Source organism: Lynx rufus, unplaced genomic scaffold (assembly GCF_022079265.1).
Source record: "Lynx rufus isolate CCGP_SWC_20201006 ecotype Redwood Valley unplaced genomic scaffold, mLynRuf1.p SCAF_24, whole genome shotgun sequence".
Lineage (NCBI taxonomy): Eukaryota > Metazoa > Chordata > Mammalia > Carnivora > Felidae > Lynx > Lynx rufus.
This window is the reverse complement of record NW_025814839.1, coordinates 19228242-19244341: the sequence shown is the minus strand read 5'-3', so window position 1 is coordinate 19244341 and position 16100 is coordinate 19228242. Positions and strand designations below refer to the sequence as shown.

Sequence of the window (16100 nt, the reverse complement as noted above, 5' to 3'; positions counted from 1 at the left end):
TATGACTAGGGAAATTTAGAACTGTCAAAAGATCTCTCAACTCAGCCATGAGGAGATCACTGTTGATCTTTCCAGGGGACAAAGGTGCCCAAGGCAAACTTTAATGGTCCAAAATGAATAGGAGGAGCTCCACTTCCAGTAATGGAGGAGAAGGGCCTTTCAGACCAGTCCACGTCTATATAAAGCCCAACTTTATAGTTATAAGGTCTCAGGGGGTGGGGAGTGGCCAGGAGGGATGCAGGGGGAGGAATCCACAAAGAGACACCTTGTAACCAAAATCAGTGAGGAACTGTAGGAGGGTTGGAGTTGACCCTTTGAAGAAAGGAATAGCATTGGTTAAGTCTCCTATTTTTGAAATGCCAGGGAACCTTTTTTTTTGGGGGGGGGGTGTCATGGCCAGAGGGAAAGTCCCAATTAGTGACATGTGGTCAGGCTACAACACAGGTAGAAACACAATGTTACTGGCTTGGAGAACTAGAAAAATGAGCCACAGTGGGAAGCCTTCAATTCTGAGTATAAATTCTACCCCAATCTCTATCTCCTGAAATATGCATGTGCAAGGCTGAATCTAAGCAGCCCAGTTAAAGCTAAAAGATCAGAACACAGATTTCAACTGCAGCCCACCACAAAGACTGAATTTGGAGCTTGAATTAAGCCAAGTTAACGGGTAAAAGATCAACAACAACAAAATACTGTTAAGAGAAATATATCAGAATCCATAGTCTCTCTAAAGTAACATTCACAATATTGGATATAATCCCATATTATTAAATATACAAAGAAACATTAAATGTGACTCATATTCAAAACAAAAGGCAATCAATGCACACTTCTGTGACTATACTAAAAACCACTGAATTATATACTTTAATTGGGTAAACTGCACAGTATGTGAATTATATCTCAATAAAGCTGCTATAAAACAACATTAACAACACACAATCAATAGGGTCTACCTCTGAAATAGACTCTTAACTACAGACAACAAACAGATGGTTACCAGAGGGAAGGCAGGTGGGGAGGTAGGTGAAACAGGTGAAGGGGATTAAGAGTATATTCACCATGAGGAGCACCGAGTAATGTATAGAATGGTTGAATCACTATATTGTACACCTAAAACTAACACAACACTGTATGTTAACTATACTGGATTTAAAAAATAACGGGGTCTAACTCGAGGTGACTCACATAGGATTAGCAAACAAGGTTTTAAAAGCTTTTGTAATAAATAGGCTTGGCTATGTACAGGAAAAATAGATGTAGTGAACAAACATAAATCTTAGCAGAAAAACTGAAATGTTTATTAATAGAAACAAATGGAAATTCTAAAGCTAAAAATACAATATATGTCTGATAAAAAATTCACTTACACAGTAAAGAATTAACCTTGCCCAAAGAGAGGTCTGGACTTTACCCCCAGCTCTGGGAAGCAATCTCTAAGCCCTTAGAATGCTCTAAGAGTGTCTTTGTTTACGTGAGGGTGTTGACCATTGCCAAACAGTTGATGCTAACCGTGTGATTTACAGTGGGGCTTTTCAGCTCAACCTTTGGAGGGCTGGAAATGAAGATCACCCAAGCAGGTGGTCAACCTATCTATGAAACCAAGATCCAATAAAAACTGGACAGCGAGGCTCAAGTGAGCCTCTCTGGTTGATAATAGTCTGTGCATATTGTCAGATATTGTTGCTCTTCAGGCACTGGCACTGTCTGTGACTCTACTGGGAGAAGACAATGGAAAGCTTCCTGCTTAGAACTCTCCTGCCATGTGTCTCTTCCCTTGGCTGACTTTAATCTGAATCCTTTCATTGTAGTAAACCATAACCATAAGTATACCAGCTGTCAGTGAATTCTGGGAGTCTTTCTAGTGAATTACTGAACCCGAGAGTGGTCTTGGAGACCCATGCTCATGGTTGATGTCTGAAGTGAGAATAGTCTTCGGGAATCTCAAACTTAGTATCACTGGATGGGTTTAAAAGCAGACTGGAGATGACAGAATAAGGAGTTATTGAACTTAAAGGCAGATTAACAGAAATTTTCAAATCTGAAGAATATAGAGAAAAAAAGATTTAAAATGTGAACAGACCCTCAGGAATACATAGCACAATATCTAAAGACTTAAGAGTAATGCAGAGTCTCATGAACAGAGGAAAGAGGGAATGGGCAAGAAGAAACATTTGAAAAAATAATAGGTAAAAAATTCCTAAGTTTGGGGAAAGATCTGTATCTGTAGATTCTAAAGCTCAAAGTAGCAGAGGAAGGAAAAATATAATGAAATCCACATTTAGGTATATTTCAGTTAAACTGCTAAAAACCAAAGTAGAGAAAATCTTGAAAGCAATCAAGAAAGAATTAGCACATGCTCTACAGACTTTCAATTCTACTGACATATCATCAAAATAATAGTGACCAAAAAACAATGGAAAGACTACTTTAAACTGCTTTTTTTAAAAAATCCATCAACCTAGAATTCTGTATCCACCAAAAATATCCTTCAAGAACAAAGGTGAATAAAGACATTTTAAAGTAAGTAAAAATGAAAAGAATTCATTACTAGCACACCTGCACTACAAGAAATGCTACATGAAGTTCTTTAGACTGAAGATAAATGATACCAGATGGAAACTCGGATCTCTACGAATGACTGCAAGTACCATAAATGATAAATAAGTGCGTAAACAGAAAAGATATTTTCTCTTAATTCTTTAATATAACTGTATAGAACAAAAAAACACACTGTATTGTGAAGTTTACAAAGAATATAGACATAGTAATATATGTGACAACTACAGCATAAAGAACAGGGAGTAAGGAATCAATGGGTTTATAAAGTTGTGAGGTGCTTACATTTTAAGGGAAGTGGTATGGTATTAGCTCAAAGTAGATTGTGAAAATTTAAGGATAATATAACGCGATCTTAGAGCAACCACTAAAATAAATGCAAAGGGGTAGAGCTAAAAAGCAATAGAGAAGTTAAAATAAAACCTATCTGATTAAATTAACCACAGATTGTAGGAAAGGAAGAACAGAAAACAAAATATAAATGGGACAAACAGAAAACCAACAGTAAAATGACAGACCTAAATATAACATCAATAATGACACTAAATGTTAAATGAGTGAAATTCTCTAATTAAGAGGCCATAATTGTCAAAATCAATAAAAAAGCAAAATCAAACTAGATGTTATCTGCAGTTAACAAACTAAAGACACAGATTAAATAGAAAGTAAAGAGATGGAAAAAGATGGACCATACAAACAACAGGTATAAGAAAGTAGGAGTGAGTATATTTGTAGCAGATAAAGTAGACTTCAAGACAAAAAGGTATGACCATTGACAAAAAAAGAAATATTTCATAATGATAAAAGGGTCAATCTGTCAGGAAGACAAACACACAAATGAACATTTGTTCAATGACAGAATTTCAAAGTCTATGAAGCCATGTTTCACAGAAGCAAATGGAGAAACAGACAAGATCACAATAATAATTGGAGATTTAACAATCTCCTTCTTAGCAATTGACAAAACATATAGACAAAAAGAAAGAAAGAAAGAAAGAAAGAAAGAAAGAAAGAAAGAAAGAAAGAAAATCAAAACAAAGATGACCTGAGCAGCATCATCACCATCGTGACTGACATCTATGACATTACATCCGTTGAAATCCTACGAAGTATGTTTTCTGACCACAATGAAATTAAGCTAAATTTAAAAATAAATAAACTAAATTTGATGATAATAATGTGTCTAGGAAAATCCAAAATATTTAAAATTAAATAAGCCATCTAGGAGGTAAAGAGAAATCACAAATGACCTTAGAAAATATTTTAAGTTCAGTGAAGATAAAAACATACTCTGGTAAAAATTATTAGATGCAGGTAAAGCAGTGTTTAAAGAAATTTTATATTTTTAAATGCTTGTATTAAAAAGAAGAAAGGTCAAGGTCAATCACCTGAGGTTTGACTTTAAGAAGCTAGCAAAGTAAGTAGCAAGAAGAAAATGATAAAAAAGAAACCAGAAATAAGTGAAATAGAAAAGAGGCAACAAGCAATAAAAAAATTAACAAAAGCAAAACTCAGTTCTTCAAAAAGATCAAGAAAACTGATAAATCTCTAAGTAGAATGATCCAGAAACAGGGGGGGGGGCGGTGGTGAGGTGGTTTTCAGGTACAAAATACAAACTACTAGTAACAAAACTGAAAGAGGGCACCTCACTAGATAGCCTACAAGCACTAAAAGGAAAATAAGAAAATATTATGAACAACTTAATGTCACTAAATTCAACACTTAGATGAAACGAGCAAAGTCTCTGGAAAATACAACTTATCAAACCTGACACAAGATGATAAAGAAAATCTGAATGGTCAATACGCACAGCCTTCTAAACTCCAGGTTCCAAGCCCTCCAATCTATCCTACGTGCCACTCACTTGCCTTCCTTAAATATCTAGTCTATCTTCTTACTCCTACGTTTCAAAACCCTCAGGAGTTTCTGCTAGCGTATCTCTTGCCTAGTTTTCATACTAATCTGCCATCCTCTAGTGTATTCTTGAAGGGTACTCTGCCACCGTCCTTCAGACATGCCAATCCATTCTTTTACATATGCCTTCCCATCAATGCCATCTCATTCCTGGCCAAATCTCACCTATTATTCAAGGTGTAAAGAGGTCTATAATCTCCTCCAAGAAGTTTCCAGGCTATTCCCAGCCCTCGGGGTCTTCCTTCTTGCAATTTCACAGAAATGCCAGCATCACTAATACTGTCTTGTAGAGAAGCCACTGTTGCCCTATGTATTTGTCTTATTTTCCCTACTAAATTGTAAGTTCTTTGAGGGCAAAGTTTTTTTTTTGTAACATTTCTATCCCTAGGGCAACTATTCCAGGATTCAACACTGAGTAATGATTCAATAAATACTTGCAATCTATTGAATGAATATATAATGCCAAGAGCTTATTTCTACGGTTCTTATCAGACTCTCTAGACTCTCATTCGGATCTCGATACTATCTTCAGAGTAATCTCCAGGGATCTGCCAGACATTTTCTAACAACTATATTCAGGAAACATATGGTTACAATAAGCAGAGGTAGAGGTGACGGAGGAGTGCTAAAATTATATAAATAGACAAGGGGGTGCCTTGGTTTTGTAGGTCATAAGAAAAGGGGGCTGAGTTTTACCTTCTGCTGCTACTAATACCTGATAAACATACACTAGTAGCAATAAGGCGACCTTCTCCTCGTCCTCTCCCTGCCCTGAGTCCATGTGGACACAGAACAAACAATGGGACTCAGGGATGAGTTCAGCTCATACTTGCAAATGCATCTGTTCCCTCCATTCATCGTGTACCCACATCTGTTTGAGTAGAAACAAGGTAACAGTGTCTTCTAAAAAGCAGCCAGTTACCAATACTTACTGTCTCTCACCATGACATATAAATTCCACCAAATTTATGTCTTAATTATAACCAAGTACTATCAAACAGTGACTGCAAATCTAACTTATTTAAATAGATCTTTCAAAAATAATTTTGCCGGTCCGTGAGTTCGAGCCCCGCGTCGGGCTCTGGGCTGATGGCTCAGAGCCTGGAGCCTGTTTCCGATTCTGTGTCTCCCTCTCTCTCTGCCCCTCCCCCGTTCATGCTCTGTCTCTCTCTGTCCCAAAAATAAATAAACGTTGAAAAAAAAAAAAATTTTGCATTTATACTAAAACTAGCAGCGTCATTTGTGAATACACACACTTTTGAGGAAAAAATATGGTTTCCTGTGGCATTAAAGTCACCAAGTAAAGAAATCCCTTTAAACAAAATTCTTCTCAAATTCCCTTCCATTGATGACTTCCTAGCAGCTTCTCTTTCATTTAAAGCAAACATAGCTTTTATATCCTGATTTCATTCTCTTTCTCTCTAATTAGATAAATCTGGTTGCTCTTCTCTCTAAACAGATTACAAGGTTGGGGTGTTTTGTTTTTCCAGTATTCAGAATTCTAATCCTTGCAGCACTGTGATGGCAGGAAGGACCGTGTGATTTAGACCAGGCAGGCTCTAAGGAAATATATCTAAAAGAAATACACAACACACACAATGCGGAGATTCTTTTGACTACAAACACACAGATTCCTGTAAGAGATAGTGGGCTACCTCAGCTATTTCCAGCCCCAAGGCATTGACCCTGAAATCCCGCAAGCAATCCTGTCCTTACCCAGATTGGAGGACGCTCGCCCCTCTGCAGCCCGGTCCTTGAGATCTTCAGCAATGCCCAGCTGCTGCTCATGGTACTGTTTAGCTCTCTCCAAATCCTGCATGCACCTGGCAGCATGGCCCAGGCCGGCATAGGCCCGCATCTCAATGGCCTTCTCCATCAACTCCTGTGCCAGCTCCAGCACGTAGTTGTGATAAGACATGGCCTTGTCAAAGTTTCTCCTGTAGTGATAGGCACTGCCCAGGTTGCTGTAGGCCCGGGCTTCTTCTCGCTTGTTCCCCAGGTCCTTGGCTATCTTCAGATGCTGCTCATGGCACTGCACAGCGTTCTCAAAGTCACCCATGGCAATATACACAGCTCCCATGTTGCCAAGTTCTCGGGCCTCCGAAAGCTCATCTTTGGATTGCTTGGCAAGAAGAACACACTGTTTGTGACTGGCCAATGCATTGGGGTAGTCACCAATGGCTGTGTACACGTGGCCCAGACTGCTCAGGGCTGATGAAGCTGCCTGGATGGGGAAAGGATAAAACAGAGAATGAAAAGCACATCAGAAAGTGGCTTTGGCTTGTTTTAGCAGATAAAACGTTCAGGGTTTGCCTGTGACCATCCAACTCAACTCCTAATGGTGTTTCTATCAGTGGGCTGCAGACCTGTGCACAACTGAAAAAGAGCCCATCCAAACAGCAAGTTCCTAATAAAAGACAACTGTAGTTTAATCGGTAACTTTTAATACCTAATCTCATAGAAACATAGAAAAAGGCTGTGTTCCGTATAACCTTCATTTTCGTTTAAAGACTTATTGACATTTCTAGTATTCTGCTATAACTCTGTTAATGGCCATTAACCTCTGTAGTGTAAGAAAATGTTGAGGAAAACCAGAATGAATTATGACATATAATATAGCCAAGGAAATTCATGAAAAATCCATGCTTGGGTCTTTGCATTCCTGGGCATTTCTCTAATGCTTTCTCCCAAAGCAAATGGATAGATTAGTGGTAAGGGAGATGTTTAGGATGATGATTGATAATTTTGTGACACGGGACCCACTGGAGGATCCTGTTCTCTTATCTTTTTGTTCCCTCAGTGGGACTTTATCAGTGCTGATTACCACGGAGGGCTTAGATTTGGACAAACCCCAGAGGAAAAAATGGGTGGTTCCAACCTAGGCCTCTAACGGTGGGGGGGGGGGGTCCCCATCTGGCCTCACCACCTCTTTTCAGGCCCACACTGACTCTTCCAGCTTTGTTCCTCATGCCTAGAGGCTCTTCTGACCCTGGCCTCTGTGCACAAAGATGCTATATTCCTCGTCTCCTCACAATGCTGGCCTCACCTGTGGTTCTTGTGTAAAGAAAAGTACATGAGCCTTTTTTGTCTTAAAGGTTTCAGAAAAGGACTGTATGTTGATAGAGTGAACCCAATAAGGACAACAAAAACAACAAAAGAGTTACAAGCATTCTGGAATCTTCTCCAAGTGTATATAGTCTTGGATTCTAGGTCTTTGGTTTCTAACTCCTTTGCAGAGACATAAAAGGGAAGTTACACTGGGCTTTTTCTAACCTCCTTATTTTTTTAATTGCTAATAATTAAGTTTTTATTTAAATTCCAGTTAATGAACATACAGTGTAATATTAGTTTCGGGTGTAGAATTTAGTGATTCGACACTTCCATAGGACACCCGGTTATATGCTCATCACAAGTGCCCTTCTTTTTTTTTTTTTTTTTTTTATATGAAGTTTATTGACAAATTGGTTTCCATACAACACCCAGTGCTCATCCCAAAAGGTGCCCTCCTCAATACCCATCACCCACCCGCCCCTCCCTCCCACCCCCCATCAACCCTCAGTTTGTTCTCAGTTTTTAACAGTCTCTTATGCTTTGGCTCTCTCCCACTCTAACGTCCTTTTTTTTTTTTTTTTTTTACCTTCCCCTCCCCCATGGGTTCCTGTTAAGTTTCTCAGGATCCACATAAGAGTGAAACCATATGGTATCTGTCTTTCTCTGTATGGCTTATTTCACTTAGCATCACACTCTCCAGTTCCATCCACGTTGCTACAAAAGGCCATATTTCATTTTTTCTCATTGCCACGTAGTATTCCATTGTGTATATAAACCACAATTTCTTTATCCATTCATCAGTTGATGGACATTTAGGCTCTTTCCATAATTTGGCTATTGTTGAGAGTGCTGCTATGAACATTGGGGTACAAGTGCCCCTATGCATCAGTACTCCTGTATCCCTTGGGTAGATTCCTAGCAGTGCTATTGCTGGGTCATAGGGTAGGTCTATTTTTAATTTTCTGAGGAACCTCCACACTGCTTTCCAGAGCGGCTGCACCAATTTGCATTCCCACCAACAGTGCAAGAGGGTTCCCGTTTCTCCACATCCTCTCCAGCATCTATAGTCTCCTGATTTGTTCATTTTGGCCACTCTGACTGGCGTGAGGTGATACCTGAGTGTGGTTTTGATTTGTATTTCCCTGATAAGGAGCGACGCTGAACATCTTTTCATGTGCCTGTTGGCCATCTGGATGTCTTCTTTAGAGAAGTGTCTATTCATGTTTTCTGCCCATTTCTTCACTGGGTTATTTGTTTTTCGGGTGTGGAGTTTGGTGAGCTCTTTATAGATTTTAGATACTTGACCTTTGTCCGATATGTCATTTGCAAATATCTTTTCCCATTCCGTTGGTTGCCTTTTAGTTTTGTTGGTTGTTTCCTTTGCTGTGCAGAAGCTTTTTATCTTCATAAGGTCCCAGTAATTCACTTTTGCTTTTAATTCCCTTGCCTTTGGGGATGTGTCGAGTAAGAGATTGCTACGGCTGAGGTCAGAGAGGTCTTTTCCTGCTTTCTCCTCTAAGGTTCTGATGGTTTCCAGTCTCACATTTAGGTCCTTTATCCATTTTGAGTTTATTTTTGTAAATGGTGTGAGAAAGTGGTCTAGTTTCAACCTTCTGCATGTTGCTGTCCAGTTCTCCCAGCACCATTTGTTAAAGAGGCTGTCTTTTTTCCATTGGATGTTCTTTCCTGCTTTGTCAAAGATGAGTTGGCCATATGTTTGTGGGTCTAGTTCTGGGGTTTCTATTCTATTCCATTGGTCTGTGTGTCTGTTTTTGTGCCAATACCATGCTGTCTTGATGATGACAGCTTTGTAGTAGAGGCTGAAGTCTGGGATTGTGATGCCTCCTGCTTTGGTCTTCTTCTTCAAAATTCCTTTGGCTATTCGGGGCCTTTTGTGGTTCCATATGAATTTTAGGATTGCTTGTTCTAGTTTCGAGAAGAATGCTGGTGCAATTTTGATTGGGATTGCATGAATGTGTAGATAGCTTTGGGTAGTATTGACATTTTGACAATATTTATTTTTCCAATCCATGAGCAGGGAATGTCTTTCCATTTCTTTAAATCTTCTTCAATTTCCTTCATAAGCTTTCTATAGTTTTCAGCATACAGATCCTTTACATCTTTGGTTAGATTTATTCCTAGGTATTTTATGCTTCTTGGTGCAATTGTGAATGGGATCAGTTTCTTTATTTGTCTTTCTGTTGCTTCATTGTTAGTGTATAAGAATGCAACTGATTTCTGTACATTGATTTTGTATCCTGCAACTTTGCTGAATTCATGTATCAGTTCTAGCAGACTTTTGGTGGAGTCTATCGGATTTTCCATGTATAATATCATGTCATCTGCAAAAAGCGAAAGCTTGACTTCATCTTTGCCAATTTTGATGCCTTTGATTTCCTTTTGTTGTCTGATTGCTGATGCTAGAACTTCCAGCACTATGTTAAACAACAACGGTGAGAGTGGGCATCCCTGTCGTGTTCCTGATCTCAGGGAAAAAGCTCTCAGTTTTTCCCCGTTGAGGATGATGTTAGCTGTGGGCTTTTCATAAATGGCTTTTATGATCTTTAAGTATGTTCCTTCTATCCCGACTTTCTCAAGGGTTTTTATTAAGAAAGGGTGCTGGATTTTGTCAAAGGCCTTTTCTGCGTCGATTGACAGGATCATATGGTTCTTCTCTTTTTTTTTGTTAATGTGATGTATCACGTTGATTGATTTGCGAATGTTGAACCAGCCCTGCATCCCAGGAATGAATCCCACTTGATCATGGTGAATAATTCTTTTTATATGCTGTTGAATTCGATTTGCTAGTATCTTATTGAGAATTTTGGCATCCATATTCATCAGGGATATTGGCCTGTAGTTCTCTTTTTTTACTGGGTCTCTGTCTGGTTTAGGAATCAAAGTAATACTGGCTTCATAGAATGAGTCTGGAAGTTTTCCTTCCCTTTCTATTTCTTGGAATAGCTTGAGAAGGATAGGTATTATCTCTGCTTTAAACGTCTGGTAGAACTCCCCTGGGAAGCCATCTGGTCCTGGACTCTTATTTGTTGGGAGATTTTTGATAACCGATTCAATTTCTTCGCTGGTTATGGGTCTGTTCAAGCTTTCTATTTCCTCCTGATTGAGTTTTGGAAGAGTGTGGGTGTTCAGGAATTTGTCCATTTCTTCCAGGTTGTCCAATTTGTTGGCATATAATTTTTCATAGTATTCCCTGATAATTGTTTGTATCTCTGAGGGATTGGTTGTAATCATTCCATTTTCATTCATGATTTTATCTATTTGGGTCATCTCCCTTTTCTTTTTGAGAAGCCTGGCTAGAGGTTTGTCAATTTTGTTTATTTTTTCAAAAAACCAACTCTTGGTTTCGTTGATCTGCTCTACAGTTTTTTTAGATTCTATATTGTTTATTTCTGCTCTGATCTTTATTATTTCTCTTCTTCTGCTGGGTTTAGGCTGCCTTTGCTGTTCTGCTTCTATTTCCTTTAGGTGTGCTGTTAGATTTTGTATTTGGGATTTTTCTTGTTTCTTGAGATAGGCCTGGATTGCAATGTATTTTCCTCTCAGGACTGCCTTCGCTGCGTCCCAAAGCGTTTGGATTGTTGTATTTTCATTTTCGTTTGTTTCCATATATTTTTTGATTTCTTCTCAAATTGCCTGGTTGACCCACTCATTCGTTAGTAGGGTGTTCTTTAACCTCCATGCTTTTGGAGGTTTTCCAGACTTTTTCCTGTGGTTGATTTCAAGCTTCATAGCATTGTGGTCTGAAAGTATGCATGGTATAATTTCAATTCTTGTAAACTTATGAAGGGCTGTTTTGTGACCCAGTATATGATCTATCTTGGAGAATGTTCCATGTGCACTCGAGAAGAAAGTATATTCTGTTGCTTTGGGATGCAGAGTTCTAAATAGATCTGTCAGGTCCATCTGATCCAGTGTCTCATTCAGGGCCCTTGTTTCTTTATTGACCGTGTGTCTAGATGATCTATCCATTTCTGTAAGTGGGGTGTTAAAGTCCCCAGCAATTACCACATTCTTATCAATAAGGTTGCTTCTGTTTATGAGTAATTGTTTTATATATTTGGGGGCTCCGGTATTCGGCGCATAGACATTTATAATTGTTAGCTCTTCCTGATGGATAGACCCTGTAACTATTATATAATGTCCTTCTTCATCTCTTGTTACAGCCTTTAATTTAAAGTCTAGTTTGTCTGATATAAGTATGGCTACTCCAGCTTTCTTCTGGCTTCCAGTAGCATGATAAATAGTTCTCCATCCCCTCACTCTGAATCTAAAGGTGTCCTCAGGTCTAAAATGAGTCTCTTGTAGACAGCAAATAGATGGGTCTTGTTTTTTTATCCATTCTGATACCCTATGTCTTTTGGTTGGCGCATTTAATCCATTTACATTCAGTGTTATTATAGAAAGATACGGGTTTAGAGTCATTGTGATGTCTGTATGTTTTATGCTTGTAGTGATGTCTCTGGTACTTTGTCTCACAGGGTCCCCCTTAGGATCTCTTGTAGGGCTGGTTTAGTGGTGACAAATTCCTTCAGTTTTTGTTTGTTTGGGAAGACCTTTATCTCTCCTTCTATTCTAAATGACAGACTTGCTGGATAAAGGATTCTCGGCTGCATATTTTTGCTGTCTAGCACCCTGAAAATCTCGTGCCAATTCTTTCTGGCCTGCCAAGTTTCAAAAGAGAGATCAGTCACGAGTCTTATAGGTCTCCCTTTATATGTGAGGGCACGTTTACCCCTTGCTGCTTTCAGAATTTTCTCTTTATCCTTGTATTTTGCCAGTTTCACTATGATATGTCGTGCAGAAGATCGATTCAAGTTACGTCTGAAGGGAGTTCTCTGTGCCTCTTGGATTTCAATGCCTTTTTCCTTCCCCAGTTCAGGGAAGTTCTCAGCTATTATTTCTTCAAGTACCCCTTCAGCACCTTTCCCTCTCTCTTCCTCCTCTGGGATACCAATTATGCGTATATTATTTCTTTTTAGTGTATCACTTAGTTCTCTAATTTTCCCCTCATACTCCTGGATTTTTTTATCTCTCTTTTTCTCAGCTTCCTCTTTTTCCATAACTTTATCTTCTAGTTCACCTATTCTCTCCTCTGCCTCTTCCATCCGAGCCGTGGTGGTTTGCATTTTGTTTTCCATTTCCTTTAAAGCGTTTTTCAGCTCCTCGTGACTGTTCCTTAGTCCCCTGATGTCTGTAGCAAGAGATTCTCTGCTGTCCTGTATGCTGTTTTCCAGCCCAGCGATTAATTTTATGACTATTATTCTAAATTCACTTTCTGTTATATTATTTAAATCCTTTTTGATCAGCTCATTAGCTGTTGTTATTTCCTGGAGATTCTTCTGAGGGGAATTCTTCCGCTTGGTCATTTTGGATAGTCCCTGGTGTGGTGAGGGCCTGCAGGGCACTTCCCCTGTGCTGTGGTGTATAACTGGAGTTGGTGGGCGGGGCCGCAGTCCGACCTGATGTCTGCCCCCAGCCCACCGCTGGGGCCACAGTCAGACTGGTGTGTGCCTTCTCTTCCCCTCTCCTAGGGGCGGGATTCACTGTGGGGTGGCGTGGCTCGTCTGGGCTACTTGCACACTGCCAGGCTTGTGATGCTGGGGATCTGGCGTATTAGCTGGGGTGGGAAGGCAAGGTGCACGGCGGCAGGGGGGGCAGGCTTAGCTCGCTTCTCCTTAGGTGATCCACTTCAGGAGGGGCCCTGTGGCAGCCGGAGGGAGTCAGATCGCTGCTGGAGGTTTGGCTCCGCAGAAGCACAGAGTTGGGTGTTCGCGCGGAGCGAGCAAGTTCCCTGGCAGGAACCGGTTCCCTTTGGGATTTTGGCTGGGGGATGGGCGGGGGAGATGGCGCTGGCGAGCGCCTTTGTTCCCCGCCAAACTGAGCTCTGTCGTCCGGGGGCTCCGCAGCTCACCCTCCCTTTGTCCTCCAGCCTTCCCGCTTTCCGAGCAGAGCTGTTAACTTATGACCTCCCAGACGCTAAGTCGCGCTTGCTGTCGGAACACAGTCCGTCAGGCCCCTCCGCTTTTGCAAGCCGGACTCGGGGGCTCTGCTTGGCCGGCGAGCCGCCCCTCCGCCCCGGCTCCCTCCCGCCAGTCCGTGGAGCGCGCACCGCCTCGCCGCCCTTCCTACCCTCTTCCGTGGGCCTCTCGTCTGCACTTGGGTCCAGTGACTCTGTTCTGCTAATCCTCTGGCGGTTTTCTGGGTTATTTAGGCAGGTGTAGGTGGAATCTAAGTGATCAGCAGGACGCGCGGTGAGCCCAGCGTCCTCCTACGCCGCCATCTTCCCAGAATCCCACAAGTGCCCTTCTTAATCCCATCACCTGTTTAACCCATCCCCCACCCACCTTTTGATTCTACAAGTTGGAGACTTGCCTACCCTTCCCTTCCTTCATACTGTGCCTACAGCTAAACCCATGTATCCTCCTTTCTTCATAATGAACCCTCTTCTCGACAGGAGCATGTGATCCCAGCAGAACCAAGGGTGTGCTCAGTCACAGGTAGGCAAATGATTTCCACTAGGGCCCCAAGGCTAGGGAATAACAAGGAAGCAAGGCTGTCCCACCTGGAGTAAGGGTATTTCTTTATGAGATGTGTTCTTCGTACACTTCAGAACACTTTTATTAATATTTTATAGAAGTGAGTGATTTGCCACTCTATTTCTTTGCCTGCGAAATAGCAGTTCTTGATCAAAATAACTCAAGCACTGACCATCTTTATGGTGTTTGCAAACTGTGTATTTGCAAAGGGTTCCATACCATTTTAAGTTGCTTTTATCATTTCACAGATGTTCCAACAAAGAGATTTGGGAAAACAGAGGGGAAATAAATACTTAGAAATTTACTTTTTTGGGTTTTTCTCTGAGTAGAGAAGAGCACAAATGATTCCAGAGAGGTCACAATGCTGCAGTAGTGTGTTTCTAGCAGGAGCAGCAATGACGTCACCAAAGAGCACACCACTTGGACAGATCCTGGTCTCAGCTTCCCACTTGAGGAGTCTCTTTGGGACAAGGTTAGAAGTGCACATCAGCACATTGCACACGGGCCTTTCTGCTGCCCACAACTCCCCTCCCCCCACCCAACAGTCTCCTTTTCCTCCTTTGCTGCAGGCCCAGGGACTCAGAGCCTCTTTCCTCTTCTTCTGTAATGGGTCCTCCCACCTCACTCTCTGGGGTTCTCCACCCAAGCCTGGTTAAGGAGCAGAACACAGTCCACTAACCCTCCTACCTAGAAATCTTTGTTGCACACAGATTTTTCACTAAAGAGCTAGTGTAACTTAGAATCAGACACACTTGGGGTGCTTGGGTGGCTCAGATGGTTAAGTGCCCAACTTTTGATTTCAGCTCAGGTCATGATCTCATGGTTCATGGGATCAAGCCCCGTGACAGGCTCTGCACTGGCAGTGTGGAGCCTGCTTGGAATTCTCTTTCTCTCCTTCTGTCTCTGCCCCACCCCCTCTCACATTATCTGTCTCTCAAAATAAAGAAACTTCAAAAAAGAAAAAAAAAAAAAAAAAGAGAATCAGACACATTTGATTTAAAACTGTACTGCCCATTACTAGCTCTGGGACCTTTAGAAACTTAACTGCTCTGAGCCTCAGTGTTCCAGACAGTTCTAGGTCCCAGCAGTGCACCAGGAATTGAGTGTTTTCAAACTCAGCCATGAGCCTCCGTCAAATGTAAAAAACATAAATAATTCACTAGATAATTCCAAATCGTAGATCTGGTTGGAGGCAATGAGCCCTCAAACACTGCAGGGGATGGACTTTATAAGGCCTGGGGCAGGCACAACACCCCAGGCATCTCTGATCCTAGGAACTTCCAGCTTATGGCAAATGATAGCCACGGGATCTCCTGCTTCGGATTTTCATTTCTCTAAATGCTACGGAGACACAGGAGCTCCATGGCTGAAGTTCTCTGAACATAAGGAAAGGGAGTATTGGGGCATTTCCCCTCTGGGGTGTGGGAAAATGAGGGAAGGACTACTATATTCGCTCTTCCTGGGGCACCCTCCAGTTACTAGGCAGCGCCATCGGGCTGCGGCTCTCCATGGCAGGTGTCCCAGAAACCAGCATCTCTAGAAAGGATAATATAATTTATGAAGCACACATCATAGCCTCTGAAATTAGAGAGGCAGTCTTGATGCAATATAAGGATGGAACAGGATTTAGTCAGAAGCCCTGGCTGTGTAACCCCGAGAAGTCACTTCACTCCTTCATCCAGATTTCCTTTATATGTAAATTGGACTGATAAGGACAGTGTACATACTTTCCAAGGCAAGGATGGGGACAGATGAAGCAGTGCATGTGAGTGTCCTGCAGAAACCATAAAGTCCTCTGTGAGTGCATCACTAAGGTGTGGATGGATGGTTTACGACTGCAAGCTGGCTGGGCGAAGCTCTGTCACCTAGCAGAAGCCAGTAATGGCAACTGAAAACATCAGTCATTATGACCAAACAACTATATTCCTATCAGTTGCCACAGGAAATAAAGTCCAGTGTTTTACAGCCCTTGGGCAAATAACATGGGATGATATTTATCAGCTAAGTGAATTACAAATT

The 16100-nt window shown here is 41.2% G+C and overlaps 1 protein-coding gene across 2 annotated transcripts in view; it reads right to left on the bottom strand.

Moving 5' to 3' along the window:
• TTC28 (tetratricopeptide repeat domain 28) overlaps positions 1-16100 on the bottom strand; it is a 429855-nt gene that overhangs the window by 173332 nt on the left and 240423 nt on the right. For both annotated transcript variants that reach the window (XM_047088065.1, XM_047088066.1), the window contains exon 5: positions 6190-6697. In XM_047088065.1, coding sequence (XP_046944021.1) covers positions 6190-6697 — 508 coding nt within the window. The remainder of the gene's footprint in view (positions 1-6189; positions 6698-16100) is intronic.